We start from the raw sequence: 20,695 nt of genomic DNA, 5'->3' as shown, positions 1-20,695 counted from the left end.
TAAAAAAAAGTATATATATATATATATATATATATATTCATACAATATATATATATTCATACAATAGATTTACACAACCACCAAATGTTATTTGTTTTGTATCGGCTTGACTCCCTGTTAAATCTCTGTCTGAGAAAATACGTTTTGGACCATGAATATAATTCCCTGTATTGATTTCCCCCGTGATGTGTGTGGATTGTTTGTGTTATGAAAATGTGTCAGAGCTGAGATTTTTTGTTTACTGTTACGGTGCGATCAATAGTAACAGAGCAATCTGACAAAACACCCTGGAAACTTTTCTATGATCGGGTAAAAAAAAGTTGGAAAAAAAATCTGAAAATGTCAATATATGAAAAATCTTTCCCGGGAGAAAAGTACAGCTCTCTCCCTTCACCCGCTGTGCTTCTCTGGAATATTTTCTGGATGGTAATTTTAGTGGTTGGCAAACAGCAATGCCTTCAAAATATTGATTTCATATTTCTTCTGAAGTGTGTCCTGATGGAGTAGTTTCTCTTGTGTGAACAGAAAACAGAAGCCCCTGGCTACATTTCAGCTAAGAACTGTGTTATTCCTGCTCTTGGCCTTAGGACATTTACTATAGTCTTCCTTATCCAGAAATGAAAATCATGTCACTTCTGCCATGTTGTCACTGCAGCATTAGATTGAGGAGGAGATACCACAGTGGCAGGAAGTATCCTCCATGGCACATTTGCAGCTCATATCCCACCCTTCGCCTTCTTTCTTCTAAGTCACACTACACTCTTTTTACCGCATATTAATGGATAACTGACTCTGTGCACTCAGCCATCTTTAACACAAACCTTTCCTCCACCCTCAGGCATGCAAGGTGAAGGACGTCCGGGCAGCCAGGGCCCCTCTGGTCGACCTGGTAACCCGGGAACGCCGGGGAGGCCGGGAAATTCAGGAAGCACAGGACCACCTGGCCCAACAGGATACTGTGACCAGAACTCCTGTATAGGCTACAACGTCGGAGGTAAACATCATTCAGTTGCCATTTAAGCATCAGTTATGCTCAGCATTAACTCCTCTCATTTAGAATTTAGAAGCAGAATTTATTCCTTTTCAGTTCTTATGGTTACATTGTATGTTATAAACCATATATTAATAATGAATGAATGTTTTTAAACTGTTTATAAATCCAAAATGGGGGGACTTATAGTAAATGTGGAGCCAAACAAAAGTTGAATGATGCAAGAAGGCTATCATAGTTTGGTTAGAAGGACTGTCAAGTAGATGGACAGGTTTAAGACAGGGAAGAAAAGAAAATCTGGTTATGTTCTTGGAGCAGCCACAACAACAAATGTCAAATGAAAATGTTAAGAAGCTGTGTTGTGCTTCACTCTAAATACTGCAGGAGGCCTCTTTTGTGTTTCAAAACTCTGACAGAAGTTTAGAAACCATGCTTTAGAAAAAAGGAACACAAAGGAACACATGAACACAGTAAGTCGGGTTCTGGAAAACGACACAGAAATAACATTTTGACTGGAATATTTCCCCTGAAAGCAGTGAAAACACAAAACGCTCAGACTTTACCATAACAATCCCAGCTGTTTATTTAGACCTTATTTGTCCTTTTGCTACATCACATTTGTATTATTTTGTCCTTTAACACTTCCACCAGACTTCAGAGCAACATTTGTTTTATTTTTAATATTTTGCTAATTTACTTAGATAAAAGCTTAAACAGTCTAATCCTGCCCAGTCTTTCCCCCTTATAAACCATCTTTATATGTGTAAAACATTCTCGTGTTGTTTGCACTGTGACCGCCGGCTCTGAGACAGTTATACTTCTCATAAAGCTCTCAGAAAAATGGAGAGTAATCTAGCTTTTTATAGTTGTTCCAATGGGAAGTTTATACATCCACTGACGGATTAAGAAGTTAACTGTGTCACTGACAAAAGCCATTTGTCTGTATTGAGATCTTATAAAGATCATACTGACGAAGATCTTACAGGGCTTAATGGTGCCGTGGGCTCAGCCCCAGTCAGAATGTTTTTATTTAATTTCATGACTAGCAGTGTCTTGTCTGTTTATTCTCCACAATGAAGCATTAAAGGCGGACCACTTGAAAGGAACATTACTATTATAAAATACAGTATGTTGAGGCTATTGTTCTTTTGCTAGGTTTTGACCTCATTTGTTGTTGTGACTTTTAAAGGGACAGTTCAGTTTACCAGAACTTAAAAGACAGGTAGCAGTTGTGCTTAGCTTTTTAGGCTAAATTCAGCATGGAGCCCATCTTGAAACAAACTGTATAACATGTAAAACTGTAGATAAAATAAAATGTTATCTATGATATATATCTTTAGGTGAATCATACTTTAATATCTTTGGTCTTAACAGCAATAGTTTTGGATATAATTATTCTTATATTTCATTTCTGTCTGTTAAATATAAGGATACAGATTACAGTGGCTTAGCTTTACTTAGCATAAAGAGTGAAATGGGGAACAGCAGCTAGACTGGCTTCTGGACAAGAAATACAAACGAGATAGAGGTTTTTCATGAGTGATCCTTACATATGCTTGGGAGGGCAGATTTTTTTTTACGTTTAAAATAAAGCCCTGCTTGCTGTTTCCCTGTTTCTAGTTTATATGATAAGCTAAGCTAAATAGATTTGTTTGACTGCCAGGCAAGAGAGTGTTATCAATCTTCTCCCCTAATTCACAGAAAAAATATAAATGAGTTTTTGAATTATATCATAATATAATTCACTAAAATTCACTTGAATGTGGCCCACAAATAACCGTCAAAATGTGTTGAGTAATTTGTAGCTCAGACGGCTGCTCTCAGAGTGTTTGATTCAATGTTACTCACAGAGCATGTATTTCTTGGTATGATATTGTTGTTCTACTGTTTTTTGTGTTAGAAATCTTTATTTTTACTTTCTCCTGTACAGAAAGAGGAATACAGATTCAAAACATTTCCCTCTTTTCAAACTTTCAGTGTCTCCATATTTATTTAAGATACATTTATTGTAACACTTACACCATGGGTGTGTATTTTCTTCCTCTAAAAGAGAAAGAAAGCAGATCTCAACACTAATGTTTCTACCTCTGACCACAACCAAAGATCTGTCAGCGAGGTTTGAGAGGTTTAACTACTTGGTACCGTTGGGTTTTCCTCCTGATATGAGGTAATATCTTCTCTCCTCCTTTGTGTTCCCCTCCCTCTGTCCCCTGCTCTTTCTGACTGAAGCTCAACAGGACTATGGGAATGATTATTGAGGAGCATTCTCCAGCCATCTTCCTCTCCTCCTCCTCCTCCTCCTCCTCCTGTGCTCACCTCCCTCTGTGCCCTGTACATAAGACTAAAAACCTTGGAAATTATTCCTCCATGGCCATAATTACTCATGGCCCCTGTGTTTAACCTCTGATCCCAGCAGCAGTGGTTTTTACATTTTTGTTTCTCCAGATACTTTCTTTTTTTCACATATTAGTCTTAAAAACAACACTTACATTTAGCGGGATCTTCTGTTAAATTATCAGTGTTTCAAACAATAAATGTTAAGCCTTAAAACTTGTATTCACCCATTTCAAGTTGAAAAGCAAAGTGGCTTAGTGACTTAGCCTGCCCCCTTGTAAATGTCTCCGTCTAAAATGTCAGAAGTGAGGAGTAGAGTACACAAACTGGATTCATTTCTTCTATCAGTGAACATTCTTGATATAATTTGATTGTGCATCTGGCTGTTCATATGAGAGCCTCAGAGACAAAAAAATGGATTAGTTTACCCTCCCTCAAGACTAAGCAATACCCCACTAACGCTGCTGCAATGATCACCACCACTGATCCCAGTGCCATCTGTTAACAAATGCTTGTGCACACAATGCTTCGCTGCAGCTTTAATCTTTTCAAAGCTGATCTCGTTTTTTAGAGCCTGATGAAACGGCTAAATAGTGATGAATTGCTTTGTTGCTTTGATTTCGGAAGAACCTCGCTATCTATACATCTCATACACTGTAAGCTGTGCAGCAAATCTAAATTGTATTACCAGTGACCCAGATGTGATATTTTTATTTCTGCTAAAACTATCAGATCTGGGTAACACAGGGTCAAAAAAACGGATTATTCAGTAACCCCATGAAACTTAACCATTCCTCTTTTGGACAATACTTGCCTGTGCAACTCTGATTTAAACTCAAACTGCTTATTGCTGCGGTGGTGGTGGTGACATTTAAGGTGGATGTAGCCAAACAGTCTGCCTTAACTTGCTGCATGCTTACCAGTGGTGGTGGTGGTTGTATGTGTGCTGCAGTGATCAAGATGCAGTAACTCAAATTGACCCTAATATTCCTACCACCCCAGTCCAACCCCTGCCTCACGCTGGCTACCAGTCTTACAATTCGCCCCACAACCAGCCGTACAACCCTGCTGCAGTGGCTTACAACAACGGCCAAGGCAATGAAGACGAGGAGGAGGAGGAAGAGGAAGGGCAGGATCCCTATTACCGTGGATACCCCCCTCAGTACTACCCACAACAGCCCGCCCGTGGCCACCATGGTTACCGTTCGAGCCCCAGCCACTCCGAGGACACGGAGCTGAGGTCGCCAGGCGTGGCCTTGAGGTATCCACGTGACGTCGCCGTCGTCATGGAGGAGAGCGAGGAGGGAGGACTTCAGATTAAGGAGGGAACCACCTAAAGTGCTTGAGCTCCGCACGCCTGATGTTCATACATGCAAAACTAGTGAGACACTGACATGCATATACACGTAGTCTGCCATCTCCCTGTGAATCCAATGGTTTCCTCCGCCAAGTGGAACAATGTAAATAGTTCTGTGGACACTTGTATAATATCTTTGTAAAAAAAGGGGGGTCCGAAAAGTGCCTGATGTATGTTAGCATTGTCCAGTGGTAATGTAAAGGTAAGACCCATTTCTTCCCAGTCTGACTTCAGGACTAAACCCTTCATTTTTGTGCAAAGCTGCATGTCTCCTTTGAGCCAACTATTGAGTGTGTAACTGGACATGTGCATCTTGTTTTGGTTGTATGTACCTAACTAGATTATTTTACAATTTAAAATCAAGGCCAACAACACGGCAACATTTGTACAGGCTGCTTTTTATAATGACTGAATCACCTTTCCCCCGCTTCCATGCTGTCTTTGTTTCAGTGTGTAAAGAAGTATTGCAATGTTTTTGAAGTTATTTTTTTTTGTGCTGTATTGTGTTGAGTCTACTATTATTGGAGTTAATCCCCTTAAAGTGACTGTTGAAGCCAATGCATACATTTGTCTGTTTACATTTTATTTTACCTCATGGTGGAACACAATCAAATGTTCTATTTGGATACCATTTCATTTTGTCATGATATTTCATTATTTTGCTACAAAGATGGACCAGGTCTGTTCTGAGTTTTGATTCTCTGTTGCTGCCATGGTTCATTTAGTTTTGTTTATTGCTCTTATGCAAATTCAGGCCTGCTCACTGTGGAATCTGTTTGCTCACTGGTTGACCTCTGACCTCTTGCTAGAATGAGACCTGGATCCAGTTATCAACAGAAACAGTCGGACATCTCTCGGTGAGACCAATAAGGACTGAACCACAAGTGTAACCTTAAACCCTCCTGCACTGCAGTCTTAAAGAAAACAAGCACTAACGTAACTAAAGGTTAAGCTCTGACCTGGCCCTGGTTTATTTGAGACTTAATCTATTGAACCTGAAATAAAGAATGTGTCTCACAACCACACCCCTTATGACCTTATTTATTTTATATTTTGTTTGCTTTTATAACCAATAAATCTGCAATGAGACTATAACATTTTGTTTTTAGGTCTTGTGTTGAGCTTGAATGACACAAAAAGGGCAAACTTTAACTCCATTTTCAACATTTATTTACAAACACCACTTGACGAGAACAGGTTTATTAAATTGTTTATTAGCGTATTTTACAACTCACAAACATAATTGAATCTGATTTTAACAACACTGTGGAACTATCTACCGCACTGACAAGACAAAAAGCTCTGGGTTTCCTGACTAAAGTTATTATTTTCTACAGAAACCAGAAGAAGCCCTGAATGTTGTCATAGTAACACATTAATTGGTTTCACTGTGAACCCACAAACATTCATAGGCAGGGTGCGCTTTAGCAGATGCCATTTTCATAGGCCAGATCTGATCATTTCATGGTTGTATAATCAGAAGAAAAACCCACAGAGTCTGATTTTCTCTGATCAGAGCAGAGCCACATGGTGAAATATCAAGCTGCTGCTGGATAATTCAGGTCTGCTGTCAGGAGTAATACGTCTGACAGAAAGGTATATTGTGTACAAAGCTGCACAGAGTTTGTGTTGATGTACAGTAATTGGCTTGTCGAGTTATGACGTGGTGCTTTTTTTAGTATGTCCGGACAAGCCTTGATGACGGTGTCTTTGCACAACATCTGACTTTGTTTATGTCGGAACAGAGAAAATCAGTTTTGACAACTCATAGAAAATCCTATGAAAAAGCTCAGATTTTTTCGATCGAATCGTAAATAAATATATAATCAATGAATCTGTGGCCTACAATGTGAAAAAAACAGAAAACCTTTTGGTCAGGTTGGCCAGGCCCGACATCATTTCATCTTGTAGTCTTCAGGACTGTGGGAAAACACAAGACAAAGTATTAATATGGCGAGGCATAAAGTCTGGAAAAGGAACCGATTTCAAGGAAAAACATGTAGGGAAAATGACAGATGAGAAACCAGAAAGATCTTATCGCGGTTTATATTTTTTGTGTCAAAATGATACCAGACACTGTTCATCATTTTGAGGTTGTTGTTTTTTTCCTTTTAATTTTGAGCAGAGATTGCAGCAGACAGATGATATCTGGGCTTGCTGTATTGGTTTTGATACAGAGTGCAAGAAATGTTATCATCAGTTGTAATAGCTTTGCTATCAACTACAGCAGTGGGTTTATGTTGTTGATTGTGTCTGAGCACTGTGTGTGTGTGTGTGTGTGTGTGTGTAGAGGTAGGAGCAGGCATATCCAATAATAATCTTTTGCTCCTGCTCCAAGGTTTTCTGAGAGAATATCAACTATGTGTTTAATAAAGGGCAATGATTGAATCGCCCTTGATGACCTAAACCTCATCTCCCCTGACACACAAACACACACACACACACACACACACACACACACACACACACACACACACACACACACACACACACACACACACACACACACACACACACACACACACACACACACACACACACACACACACACACACACACACACACACACACACACACACACACACACACACACACACACACACACAGCTGTATTTGATCAGCAAAATGAATAAAGCAGAGTCCAGCTGAATATTAACTAGTCTAAGGCCCATCTCTTAAATAAACCAGGATTAGCTTGACCTTGACGACCACAACAGCGACAGGCCTCAGCACACACTCATTGGCTGAGGAGATTGGAACCAGTAAACAATATGAAGTGGCTCATTTATCACCATGCGTTCACATACTTTGACAGCAATGCCAACGCAACACAGAAATGCTGTGTGCGTCACAAACACACACCCAAAAGCACAAATTGAATGAGAACAGTGTTCGGATCAGAGCCCTCTGTGTAGATTCACTGTCACTAGATATATTCACACAATGTGGCTTATTTTTTTTCAAATAATGTTTCAAGTGCCATATGAACGGTTTTAACACATCTGAATAATTTCAGTGGTTTCAGGATTGTAGTTTTAAAGGGTCAGTTTATTGCCTATTGTGAAACTAACCATGCAGATTTTGTTTTGAGTTGCCCCGGGTTTTAGACTCTGCGATTTCTGCTGCCACCGGCAATACAATGGAGGTGAATGGAATTGTGATGTTGTGCTTCACAGCATTGAATCATTACATTTGGAAAAATTAAACAGCAGCTTATTTGCTCTGCTGCTCTGGGTAATCCACAGAACATGCAGTGGGGATAATTCTTTAGAAAAAAGCTGCTCCAATAAAAACTGTTTAAAGCGAGGTTTTGGGATGTAATGTTCCAAGGCAACTGAAACAAGTATTGCAGTTCAATCTTTCGAATTCAATTTTTGAAAATGCTTAAAAGTACCATAAAACAGACCTCCATTGTTTTGAGGTTGATGATGTCACAAAAATGAGACAGAAAAACAACCAAAACCTGCATGTCTGGATATCTATAAGAAGAAAATAGTGTTTTAATGTTGAATTTTTTCATTTGGTTGAACTGACATTTAACACTATCCTCACATAAAAGCACTTATTTCACCAGGGAAACGTAAAAAATACACATAAAGTTGCATGATTGTGTTTGGCAGTAGTCTTGGTAGCTGAGTAGTTACCGTGCTAAACTTTACAACAACCTGGAAGGTCAAAGTGTATTGACTGCAGTAATGACAGTGTTACTGTGTATGATAATGGGATGCAGCTTAAGGTTGAGCCACAAGGTAAAACATATTAAGAGCTCACCAATAAAGACTGTCCTAATAAAGACGGCTAGTGGACTCCTTCTGATGAAGAGGAACAACCCTGACCTGGATAAACAGCTAGAGGACGGCTGAATGCACTGATGGATTGACGTTGAGAGACTAGTGTTAAGCAGGAGGAAGAGAGAGGATGATGTTTAATACATCCGAGGCCAGAGGAATTCGGAGGGACGATGGTATCACCTCACGACTGCAAAACCGCGGGTCACAATGTCAGTTTAATCTCCAACCGGAAAACACTTTGCTCGAAAAGTCATGAATATGATTATGCCGAATAACAGATGCTCTCCCGCACCCCGCAGAGAAACCTTGTATGTCCGAAACTGTCAGGAAGTGGTAGAGAACCGCCGACTTTCCCCGCACCCGTTTGTGACACTTCACCATTTATATTCAAAAGTTGGACACAACACCTAGGCGGGGAGGAAAAACTGACATCTTTGCTGCCGACACATGCCTAAAGAGCACAGGCAGAGTGGCCTGTTATACTGCAGTGCCCTCCTGTGTTATGTTGTCTGACAGAACCATAATATACATGGGCTTTATATATAAAGCTTTCAGGGAGGTTCACAAGGTACTCTATCGTGCAAGAATCAGTGCAACACCAGGAAAAACGTTTATGTACAGTTAATAAAAACGTCAACAAAAGTTCATATATTTACTAGAGCTGTCTGTATCCTAGTTTCTAGCTGCAGCTTGTCCACTGTTCTCTGTGCATCATGTCACATATTAACAGCTCTTTGATGGCAGATAATCAGCACAGTCACTTGTGTTTGTGGTAACAATGAAAAATGTTGCATCTTATTTTTTCCTGAATGAGTAAATTGGATTTCAATTGGATCAATTCATGCATACGTAGCTTTGTGATACAGAACTGTGTGGAAGCGCCTTTATTGTTCACTGCTGACAGGGTCAGAGGAGGTAGTATAGAGTATTAAAGCCCCTCCCTCATTAACATAAATTGCACTTTAGTCATTGACACGCCACCCACAGTACCTTGCATATGAAGTCAGTTCTTAACCTAGTTTTCTCTATATTGCAACAAACAAAAACCCATCCGTTTGTCCCAGAATTATTTTGTGTTAAGTATTTGAAAATGTATTTTTGTTATTTTCTGGAGATATTACCTCAATATTTGAAACAATCAGAAGATGTCACCTAATGCTACTTAACGACAACGACTGTATCATAAACGCAGGACAGTTGGTATGAAAAGAGGCCGTAAGAAGTAGAGATGTTACAGAGTTCTAGGATCAAGATGGCCCCCTTGTGACTGATACTCGGCAGTACAAGAAACAAAATGTGTTAGTGTGTGTTTGTGTGTTACTCATGGTGCAAAGGTACTCAGAGGACAAAAGGATGAGTTAATCCAAAATTATTTACTTAAAAAAGTTTCTCAGGCAATTAGAAAAGTATTTTTAAGGTAGAAGTCAGGGGTTAGCATTAGCAGAAACATGCATGTTTAGTTCAGTCAGCTGAATACAAATAGTGCTGAATAATGAGATAGAATAGGTATTTTGTAAGATTTCAGCGACTGAAAAAGAAAAGAAAATAGAAAACACCACAATAAAAACTGCTTTTACAGTAGTAGTCAGTGATGTCATGTTACGTCAGCAGTGTATGTGATAAAAACTCAGTCAAAACATGCAATATTACAATTACATGTAGGCTCTATATTCATTACACCATTGTTGATTTTTCATGGCCTTCCAATGGTGGGGATTTAATTTAGCTTACAAGCAAGACAATGTTTAGTGGGTTTTTACTTATGGGCTGAATTAAAGGACAGCCTTTACTTGTTTGCTATGAATGAGTAACACACACACACGATTCGGAAGAAACAACAGAATCGATGCTCCTGTAAATACTTTTTCTACTGAGTGTAATACGAAGAGATACTGCATTCATCTCTTCCAGCCTGTATATCGGCAGTGAAACCTACGGTTGCACTGTGCATAAACAGTGTCTGAGTTTGTGTTTGCACTGGTGTGTTTGAAAACAGACTATTTCTGTGTCTACTTACGGTGTCCAAAGCTTGGGGAAGGCATCTATCTCCTCCTGTGTGTACTCGCTGAGCTTCCTGGGGACTTCTCTGGGCTGAGGCAGCTCCTCCGTTAGGTTCGCTCGGATGTCCTCTGGCAGCTCCTAGTGACAGGTGGACAGAGGACATGTTACAATTGGAAAAAAATTGTAGACAGGAAAAGATACTCAAGCCGGAGAGGAATGAAATGAGACAGAAGGAGGTCTAAACCACAGAAGGAGCAAAACACCAAAACTTTCATTTCAGGCATTTGCAAGGCTCGGGAAACACATCTGCTTGTTATTAAGGATGAACATGCACAACATCAATTCTACTGCTGGAAATAAAGTCGGGCCAAAATAAAAGCTCAGGTATATGACTTTCCTCACTGCTAAACTCTGACACCAAACGCCTCATGTTACATTACAACTCAAGAGATCTGTTCTTCTGATAGTATTCTCTCTCGCATGGATAAAAAATGAGACCCTGTAAATACTTGGGCAGGGCGCCCAGGTCTATAACCATTCAGTCAAATACTTTTTTTTGTTTCAATTCATTTGAGAAGCTGTGATGCGTCACAGCTTCTCTTGCCAACATTATTTAAAAACATTCAAAACGTAATGCCACCGAATGCCAAAAGCATTGTCTGTAAATTGCAGTGTCCATAATTCACTGAACCAATGACATGTGAAACAGGGAGAAAGAAGAGACTGATGAGACAGTAATAGCTAAAGAGGAAAGTAGTCACCCAGTATTATAATGTGAACAAAACAGTATTATGTTTTTGGCCACTTGGAAGCAACAGAACAAGCTACAAAGCACAGTGATGTAAACTGAACTATCAGTTGCTTATTTACAATCATAATTCCTTCCTAACAACTCAGCCAATGCAAGTCCAGTATTCAATCTCTTTTTGCTCTGTTTGATCTCTCCACCAGGTCCTGAGTGACTAAAACAGTAACAGACATTAACGATGTACAGAAAATATGCTTAATTGTTTTGAGCGGAGGGAAACTACGGACTTATTACTCTTTTTCTACAAGCCACTCCTTTTACATACACACAATCATTTGACAAACCACTAATAATAAAAATACTAAATAATTCAAAATTATACAAGACTGAGAAAAAGTAGATGCAGGAGCATCACCATGTTAAGTGGGTTACTCTAAAATGTCTAATTTTCCAGCACTTCAGAGTTAAAAAATACTCTCCTGTGTCAACAATCATGTAGACCTACATATAGTAATGTTATAGTTGATATTAGTTGTAAAGGGCTCCTGGATGAAGGATAATTAGAACTGGCTCATTCTTTTGTGTCAGTACCTGAAAAATGACATCAGTGCACCCCATCTCATAGTGTGCCCATTTTCTGACTGTTCTCAATAAGTCTGGGTGATTAAAGCTTGAGGCTGTTGTCTAAAGACGTGTCAGCTCAGAAAGATACGGAGAAAATGGACTCACATCATCAGGAAAGATGTGTAATCGCTGCATCATGGTGCGTCGCTGCAGGTTCCTTGGCAGCATGCCATAAACGGCTAACTTCACTATCTGTGGAGAAGAAAAACATTGAAAAGGTTGACATACAATCTACTTGCTGTTTCTTGTTAAAGAAAAAAAATACAGTTTATGTTATATTGCAATCATAACTTTCTTTTTTTTACAATTCTTTTTACATTTCCTTCCAAAATTATGATTCCCCAATGTGAGACTGCTTGCACAAATGTGAATTTGACTTGGCAGTAGTTACAGGACAAAGACATTGGACAGAAATGTTGGACAGAGATTTTGGGATAGAGGCAATGCTGACAAGTCATTCATCTGTCCAGATCTATACCTCCCTCTTCACTCGCCAAACCTTGTTTGAAGTAAACCCCCATCAGGACACACTTCTGTGGTCGCCGTCTGGACTGAAGCCGACATCATCAAAGAGCCAACTGTAGTGTAAATGTCACTTCTGCTTTAGTCATCTACAGACTCTAAACCAGTACAGGTACTATTACTGATTCCCACATGACAAGAGCAATTATACGGTATATACTGATATAGTCTAAAAAGCTATAGCTGTCCTGTTGAATGATTCTGAACAGCTGTCTTTCTATTGTGCAACGTCAAATAACGCCTACTCCGTGAAGCTCAGTATTCAGGTTAAACACGCCTTGTGCTCCTCTGCATTTTCTCAAGAGGAATTTATATACAGTATCTCACAAAAGTGAGTACACCCCTCACATTTCTTCAAATATTTCATTATATCTTTCCATGGGACAACACTGAATAAATGACACTTTGATACAATGTAAAGTAGTCAGTGTACAGCTTGTATAACAGTGTAAATTTACTGTCCCCTCAAAATAACTCGACACACAGCCATTAATGTCTAAACTGCTGGCAACAAAAGTGAGTACACCCCTAAGAAAAAATTTACAAATTGGGCCCAAAGTGTAAATATTTTGTTTTGCCACCATTATTTTCCAGCACTACCTTAACCCTCTTGGGCATGTAGTTCACTAGAGCTTCACAGGTTGCAACTGGAACCCTCTTCTACCCATTCATGACGACATCAAGGAGCTGGTGGATATTAGAGTCCTTGCGCTCCTCCATCTCCCGTTTTAGGATGGCCCAAAGATGCTCAATAGGGTTTAAGTCTGGAGACATGCTTGGCCAGGCCATAACCTTTACCCTCAGCTTTTTTAGCAAGCCACTGGTCATCTTGGAGGTGTGTTTGGGGTCGTTATCATGTTGCAATACCACTCTGCGGCCCAGTTTACGAAGGTTGAGTGCACATGGTCAGCGTCGTACACAGAGGTTGGCTTTGGAAAATAGACGTATGAGTGCTGCCAGCATTGCTGAAGGGCTTGAAGGGGTGGGGTGGTCAACCTGTCAGTGCTCAGACCATACGCCGCACTCTGCATCATACTGGTCTGCATGGCTGTTGTCCCAGAAGGAAGCCTATTCTAAAGATGATGCACAAGAAACCCCACAAAAAGTTTGCTGAAGACAAACAGACTACGGACATGGATTACTGCAACCATGTCCTGTGGTCTGATGAGACCAAAATACATTTATTTGGTTCAGATGGTGTTAAGAGTGTGGAGCGGCAACCAGGTGAGGAGTACAAAGACAAGTGTGTCTTGCCTAGAGTCAAGCATGGTGGTTGGAGTGTCATGGTCTGGGGCTGCATGAGTGCTGTCAGCACTGGGGATCTACAGTTCATTGAATTCTAACATGTACTGTGACATACTGAAGCAGAGCATGATCCCCTCCCTTCATAAACTGGGCCGCAGGGCAGTACTGCAACATGATAACGACCCCAAACACCCCTCCGAACGACCACTGGCTTGCTAAAGAAGCTGAGGGTAAAGGTTATGGACTGGCCAAGCATGTCTCCAGTCTTAAACCCTATTGAGCATCTTTGGGGCATCCTCAAACGAGAGATGGAGGAGCGCAAGGTCTCTAATATCCACTAGCTCCTTGATGTCGTCATGAATGGGTAGAAAAGGGTTCCAGTTGCAACCTGTGAAGCTCTAGTGAACTACATGCCCAAGAGGGTTAAGGCAGTGCTAGAAAATAATGGTGGCAAAACAAAATATTGACACTTTGGGCCCAATTTGGAAATTTTTTCTTAGGGGTGTACTCACTTTTGTTGCCAGCAGTTTAGACATTAATGGCTGTGTGTCGAGTTATTTTGAGGGGACAGTACATTTACACTGTTATACAAGCTGTACACTGACTACTTGACATTGTATCAAAGTGTCATTTATTCAGTGTTGTCGCATGGAAAGATATAATGAAATATTTGAAGAAATGTTAGGGGTGTACTCACTTTTGTGAGATACTGTAAATGCTGTACAACTTGGGACAAAGCTGGGGAAAAGGTCAGAGAAATGCAACAACTGACAAAAATCGATAATAACCTGGTGGTTTAACAATAAATAAATATTATAGTCGCAAAATAGATCTCAAAGTCTCTTTGACGTCCGGACGCTTATCCTGATATGGTGGGAAGCTGTCATGAAAAACAATGTGTCAGGAGACATGTATCTTACTCACAGATCACTGCTGGACTACATGGGCCGCTGTCCTCCATGGCAGGCATGAAGTGTGATGAAGTTGATTAAACCTTTTTAATACGCCATCGTAAGAATCAGTATTTTTTTTTAATGCTAAATAAATTATAATATATAACAATAGGTCGCCCAGTTATTAACTGGTTTTAATACAACACTTCAATACTATGATAATTGCTACAGGTGTGTCAAGTATGTAGGTCACAACAATTTCTAAATGTGATTATCACTGTTTGTGTCACAATGAAGAGTCTGTACCTGTGAAGACATAAATATGTAAAAGGAGCAAAACCCCAGGAATTATCCTTGAAGTGACATTCTCGAGCTTTAGAACTTCACAAGCACAGATCCAATTCTGTTTAATCCCTGCTCTCTGCACCTCACATTAGTATGCACGAGCAGCAGGGAAGGGATAAGTGTCAAACCTGAAACAACTTCTCTGCACACAGCCATGTGGCAGAGAGAGAAACTAGACCAATCCCAAAGAACGTGGGTTCAATCATACAAAACGAATCCATGGTGTGAGGTGTGTGGAAGATTTTAGAATTTGTTTTCAAATAATAATGAAAACTTTGAGAATCAGCTTGACCACACTTACAGCTTTTGGGTCTTTATGGTGCAGCTGGGCAGCTGTGACTTGTTTGAATCCACCTGGATACCTTTGGAAAAAGAAAGAGTTGCATCAGTCCTTAATCATGACAAACAAAACATTATTTATCAATCAATCTATCAATCAATCAATCAATCAATCAATCAATCAATCAATCAATCAATCAATCAATCAATCAATCTATCTATCTATCTATCTATCTATCCATCCATCTATATGGATAGATGAATGGATATACATGACGGACATGACAAAGAACAACATCGACTTTCACTTAACACAAATGATCATTAAATGAAAGACCGTTCTGTTATTTAAATTATTGATATCAGCCCTTCTTATCAATTAACAATAAACATAAGGAAATGCATTAGCCACTTGTGAGCAATGGGAATGCATACACAGAATAAAAAGAGACATGGAAAGCGACATATTAAACAAGGAAGTATGAACTTACCCAGTGTGCGATGAGTAGACTTTCTGCTCCCATTTGTTTCCAGAGAACGCGATGTGTTTGGTGTTTATTAATACTACGTGGTCACCACAGTCACCTGGAAAGATGATGAAGATGTTAGCTTTCAGACTCAATGTTACGTTAATTCAAATACATCACACTATTTCAGCAGAGAAGAGACACAGACGAATGGCTTGTGTGCCAAATATAACAGCAGCAGCTAGTTTTCAAGACTGACATTAACTAATCTTCAAGAAAACATAAAGTATTCTGAGAATGTCACTAAAAAGAAGCAAAACTATTCATGAAGTGTATCTTCTACTGCCATCATGTTGCTGTTCCATGCAACAACAACATTAGACTAAGGGTTGGTTGTGGTTTGATAATGGAAAAAATGTTTAGTTTATAAGTAGCATGAGGGTTATGTTACAGTTACTCATGATGAGGTTATGCACGTGTGTGTGTGTGTGTGTGTGTGTGTGTGTGTGTGTGTGTGTGTGTGTGTGTGTTCGGTGACAAAGTGGACTCCTACTTACTCAGTGCATGGTAGATAGGCTTGTGTTTCCCCTGTAATCTAATGGAACACATGGTCGCAATCTTCCCAGGAGGCTGCAACCGGGCATCAATCACGAACCAGGAACGAGCGAAGGTCGCCCATTGCTGAAAGAAGAAAGATTGGTTTAAGTAAACTGCCTTTGGGACCATCACAGGTTCTAATGGTACAATAACAAAACAGAGACAACAGACCTTTTCACTGAAGACATTTTTACAAAAGGTTAGTCACAGTAGGAAAAGCACAGGTCAGGTGTTAATAAGGAAATGGCTGAATACCAGTGTGCTGCTTTAGTTACAGGGCCATGTAATTGTGCATGCTGGCACACTGTCATGAGTGACAAGCCAAAATGTCTGCTGAAATGAAAAGGCATTAGACTAGATATTTCTATTTTGAAGTCTTTTTATTAACCAAATGGAAAAATTCCTTTCAGTAACAATATATTTATTTTCTAAATGGTTAACGTTACTTTACTCTTCCTGTAATAAAATGAAGACTCCATAGCCCTGGCGCCAATAACATCTGTGCAACTACAAAATCGAACACCTAAACCAAATGTCCCACCAGGAATGATTTTAACGCACAATACTTGCAGATTTGCCATATTAATGCACATTTTAGCTCTCAAATTATCTCTTTACTAGTTTGGTCCTTTTTGAAACGTTAACAGGGACAATAAATAACATGACGCTTGTAGCACACAACAACATAGGCCTCCCTCTAAGTGCTGCGGACAGCCCACTTGTTAAACTACTGACTATAACAATAAGCTCCATAACCACATCACACACACCATGGCTACTTCGTTAGCAACGCTCGTTAGCTTTCGGCCTTTTTGTGACTGAGGACTCGCCCTACGCGAACCTAAACCCTCATTAAGGTCAAACTGAGATACAATTAAGATAATGAAATGTATACTATGTTTGCATACCTGGGCAGATCTGGAGAAACTTGACATTTCGGCAGCACTACAAGCACATCTTCAAACTCATTTGACCCTCAACGTTGAGTAACGGTCCGTATTTTGGTTTTGCTCGGTTGAAACAAGATTTGTTCCTATTTTAGAATTTATCTATATTTAGCTTGTAAACTGTACATTTACGGTTACTCTCACGTTAAATATAAGTGCATCTCAACGACAACCTTCAAGCAAATGCTCGAGGATAATTAGTATAGCGTTTATTTAAGTTATCTGTCAAATAAAAGTTTCTACCCGGTCCTATTTTGACGTTGCGCCATGACGTAGTTAACACACTTCCTTCTCACGATTGAAGAGCGCGGGGAAATTTGATAAACACCGAGTATTTCTACAAAGTTACACTAGTAAGAGAGGTCGTTGTATCGCCACTCGAAAAATAGTTCTATTCGTCCACACATTATCGATCTAACCCGCCGTCTGAGCCAACATGAGAAGTATGGAGGAGGTCCAGGCCACTCTGCAGATCGCCAAGTTGAAAGAAGAGGATATTCAGAAAACTATCCACTGCCTGTCTTTTGGGGAAAACGTTTCTTCTGGTGACTACTGCCTGATGGAACTGGACGACACACTGTGCAAACACATTGAAGCCGGACAAAGGTGAGTAATCGTGTGCATTTACGTGAATATTTAGTCTGTGAATGCAGTGAAACACCACTAAATAAAATACCACACCATCCTTATTTGATTTTTATCCATTTCCTCTTTTTACTTGTTAAAAACAAATGTTTAAATAGAGATAATTAAAACATCGTAGTGATCGGGATAGATGAACACATTGTGTAATTGCTTTATAACTAAATGATTGCGTCTTCTTCCAGTCTAGTGATCCGAGGGGATGGGGATGAGCGTGCTGTCCTCTGCAGTGGTGACAAGACCTATGATCTGAAGATAGCCGACACGTCCAACCTGCTGCTGTTAGTACCAGGAGGCAGAACACCAGACCAACTAACCAACAGCCAGGAAAGCCATCATGTGGCGCACACTCAGGTATGAAACAAGACACACACACACACACACACACACACACACACACACACACACACACACACACACACACACACACACACACACGTACATGTCTGGTATACTCCCACACAAACAGTCACCAACACAGTCCTCCCTCTGTTGCAGATCTGGGGATTTTGCAACAGCTACTGGGAACTGAAGAAACAGCGTCCTAAAATGAAGAAACTGAAGAAGATTTTAATGGAGAATCCCTATGAAGGACCTGCTTTAGGGGGCCAGGAGGAGAATACGGAAAACAGGGTAAATATATATTTTAACTGTGAAGTCAATCAGCATAATATCCTGTACGACGACTGTGTATATATAACTATTTACTATCATTAGCACCCATGTAGCCTTTTTGACAGGAAGAAGCACAACGGTTGCTTAAAATGACTGTTCAATGTTAAGTGTTCAGCTCTTTTGAATGTGATTGTAGCTGTTCGTAAATGCTGTCTTGTGTGTTCCTCTCAGTACACAATGCAGGATCTGTTGGAGAGGATCCAGGCCAGTGAGGAAGAGATTAATTCAAACTTGGAGACCATCCACGCCTGTCAGATAGATGGTAAACACTCACTGACAATGTCATTTGTATGATAACTACATGTATATTAAAAATCATTGTCAGTGCACAGATTATCCTGCTCTATTCCACACTAACTGACATCATAAACTAAACAGACATCTACCAGATGTTTTGACCGAGACGAGAGTATCTTTTCTGTCTTCCAGGCTACTGGCGAGTGTTGGACTTTGACTACGAGATCAAGCTGCTCGGTCATGTGACTCAGCTGGTGGATTCTGAGTCATGGTCCTTCCACAAGGTTCCCCTTCAAACCAGTCTGGAAGAGTTGGCTCCACTGGAACCTAAGTGAGTAAACCCATCTTTTTCTTATTTCTTTTTTTCTTTTGGTGGTCTGCCCAAATAACATAACTAATGAGGTTATACTTATTCTCCATCTATTAGAAAGATGCAAAAGGCTTTTTTCATTCAATAACTTCTATTCTTTCTTCACCAGAGCGATGATTGAGCACTGTTTGAACTGCTATGGGAAACGTTTCACTGAAAACGGTACTGGAAAATAAATCAAGGAAGTTTTCATTAGCAATGCAATGCCACAGTCTGAAACGTCCCAGTACTAACATCTCTGTCCCCTTCCTCCTCTGTCCAGACAAAGTATTCTACGCGCTGCATGAAGATAAAGTGTGTCGAGCTTTGGCGCTGCTGCTGCTGATGAACGCAGTCAAGTTCAACCTGAGGGAGTTTCAGGAAGTCTGGCAGCAGAGCGTCCCGGAGGGCATGAGCACAAGACTGGACCAGCTAAAGGTAAGCCTGCACAGTTCTGATGTACTGCCATCTGAGCAGCTGAGGGGGCGCTTGAAGATGAAGTTTCATGCGTTTTTGAGAAGCTTTTATTTTCTGAAAACTTAATATTTCTTTCTCTGAAATACTAGAAGAATGTCCATGTTGACTTGAAAGCTATAAATCCACTGCAATATTGTTATTTTTATTTTCAGCTATTAGTTCTTTCCTTATTTTTCTTCTTCTTCTTCTACCCATTGTTTTTTCTCCTTCATACCAGTCTGCATTTTACTGTAACTCACCTACCGGTAGATTGAGCAAATCTAAAGTAGTCTCAAACTAGCCATGGATAATCAGACATGTGTGTGTGTGTGTTAAAAGAGCAACTTGCAGCAGCTGTTTTCTCCTGAGACACTGGCTGCGGTGTTGACTTCATTGTAAATCTTCCAGAGCGTGGCCCTGGTGGACGGCAGCTCCCGCCCAGAGACCATCTGCCTGCTGCGGCTGGAGGATCTCTCAGAGGAGACCACGGAGCGCTTCAACCACCTATTCACGCTGAGAGAGAAATGGACAGAAGAGGACATCACGCCATACATACAGTAGGTGTCATCCATTGATCTTGTTGACATTAGTAATTTCTTTAGCTATCAGATTGATTCTAATTTGTGATGCTCCCCCTTGTTCAGGGACCTGTGTGGAGAGAAACAGACCACCGGAGCCCTCCTGACCAAATACGCTCGATCTTCAATGCAAAATGGGATCAAGGTCTTCAACTCCAGACGGCCTGTGGCCACATGAACGTGTTCGCTGTCAAGTAAAAAACGTGCATTTGGAAATGTATGTGGTTATGTAAATTCCTAGAAATCAAAAATTAAAAATCACTTTACCCATAATTGTCCTTCCTTAGCTTGTGAACATTGCAGGTCTTTATCAGTCAACCATCCCACTTAAATTCAAATGTTTTTTTGAAACAGTTATTTCCCCTGTAAAATAAATTGATATGTGTTGCTAATAAAATACTTTTTCTTAATATATCATCATTTTGTCAATCAGTCTCCTTTGTTCCTTAAAGAACCTGAGTTGGATAAATTAGCAATTTTTCCTTTTGCAACAAAGTGCAAACAAGGAGAAGTTGCTATTTTAAGTGCTGTGCTGGAGGTTGTCCACTAGGTGGTGACCATTGTTGGTATATTCAAGGCTCCAAATTTAATGAATGGATAACAGTACAACCTGGCTG

At 40.1% G+C, this 20,695-nt stretch overlaps 3 protein-coding genes across 3 annotated transcripts in view; 2 read left to right on the top strand and 1 right to left on the bottom strand.

Annotated features, from left to right (window-relative positions):
* col14a1a (collagen, type XIV, alpha 1a) overlaps positions 1 to 5,671 on the top strand; it is a 133,530-nt gene extending 127,859 nt beyond the window's left edge. The window contains exons 47-48 of the mRNA XM_080040000.1: positions 839 to 994; positions 4,328 to 5,671. Of these exons, the coding sequence (XP_079896126.1) occupies positions 839 to 994; positions 4,328 to 4,662 (491 nt within the window). The 3' untranslated portion in view covers positions 4,663 to 5,671. The remainder of the gene's footprint in view (positions 1 to 838; positions 995 to 4,327) is intronic.
* Positions 5,672 to 5,890: 219 nt separating this feature from the next.
* mrpl13 (mitochondrial ribosomal protein L13) lies at positions 5,891 to 17,238 on the bottom strand. Its single transcript, XM_080039329.1, has 7 exons — positions 17,103 to 17,238; positions 16,155 to 16,278; positions 15,622 to 15,715; positions 15,153 to 15,213; positions 11,952 to 12,038; positions 10,491 to 10,612; positions 5,891 to 6,602 (listed from the first exon to the last, which is right to left on the bottom strand). Exons 1-7 carry the CDS (start codon positions 17,127 to 17,129, stop codon positions 6,578 to 6,580), a joined length of 540 nt encoding a protein of 179 aa, XP_079895455.1. The 5' UTR covers positions 17,130 to 17,238; the 3' UTR covers positions 5,891 to 6,577.
* Positions 17,239 to 17,447: 209 nt separating this feature from the next.
* dscc1 (DNA replication and sister chromatid cohesion 1) lies at positions 17,448 to 20,495 on the top strand. The gene is made up of 9 exons (XM_080040179.1): positions 17,448 to 17,747; positions 17,969 to 18,137; positions 18,282 to 18,416; positions 18,630 to 18,720; positions 18,888 to 19,026; positions 19,175 to 19,227; positions 19,328 to 19,482; positions 19,909 to 20,057; positions 20,145 to 20,495. The coding sequence occupies exons 1-9, from the start codon at positions 17,578 to 17,580 to the stop codon at positions 20,254 to 20,256; spliced, it is 1,173 nt and encodes a 390-aa protein (XP_079896305.1). The 5' UTR covers positions 17,448 to 17,577; the 3' UTR covers positions 20,257 to 20,495.
* The last annotated feature ends 200 nt before the right edge of the window (positions 20,496 to 20,695 follow it).

Source organism: Ammodytes marinus (genome assembly GCF_949987685.1).
Source record: "Ammodytes marinus genome assembly, chromosome: 13".
Taxonomy (NCBI): domain Eukaryota; kingdom Metazoa; phylum Chordata; class Actinopteri; order Uranoscopiformes; family Ammodytidae; genus Ammodytes; species Ammodytes marinus.
This window is presented reverse-complemented; position numbering and strand designations above follow the sequence as displayed.

Excerpts from the sequence above, each read along its gene's own strand:
- mrpl13 (XM_080039329.1), bottom strand. The coding sequence starts at position 17,129 with ATGTCAAGTTTCTCCAGATCTGCCCAG. Across the intron at positions 15,716-16,154 it reads GCCTATCTACCATGCACTGA|GTGACTGTGGTGACCACGTA; the intron begins GTAAGTAGGAGT and ends TCATCTTTCCAG. Across the intron at positions 6,603-10,490 it reads TTCCCCAAGCTTTGGACACC|TCCTGAAGACTACAAGATGA; the intron begins GTAAGTAGACAC and ends GTTTTCCCACAG.
- dscc1 (XM_080040179.1), top strand. The coding sequence starts at position 17,578 with ATGAGAAGTATGGAGGAGGTCCAGGCCACTCTGCAGATCGCCAAGTTG. Across the intron at positions 18,138-18,281 it reads ATCATGTGGCGCACACTCAG|ATCTGGGGATTTTGCAACAG; the intron begins GTATGAAACAAG and ends CCTCTGTTGCAG. Across the intron at positions 19,027-19,174 it reads TTGGCTCCACTGGAACCTAA|AGCGATGATTGAGCACTGTT; the intron begins GTGAGTAAACCC and ends TTTCTTCACCAG.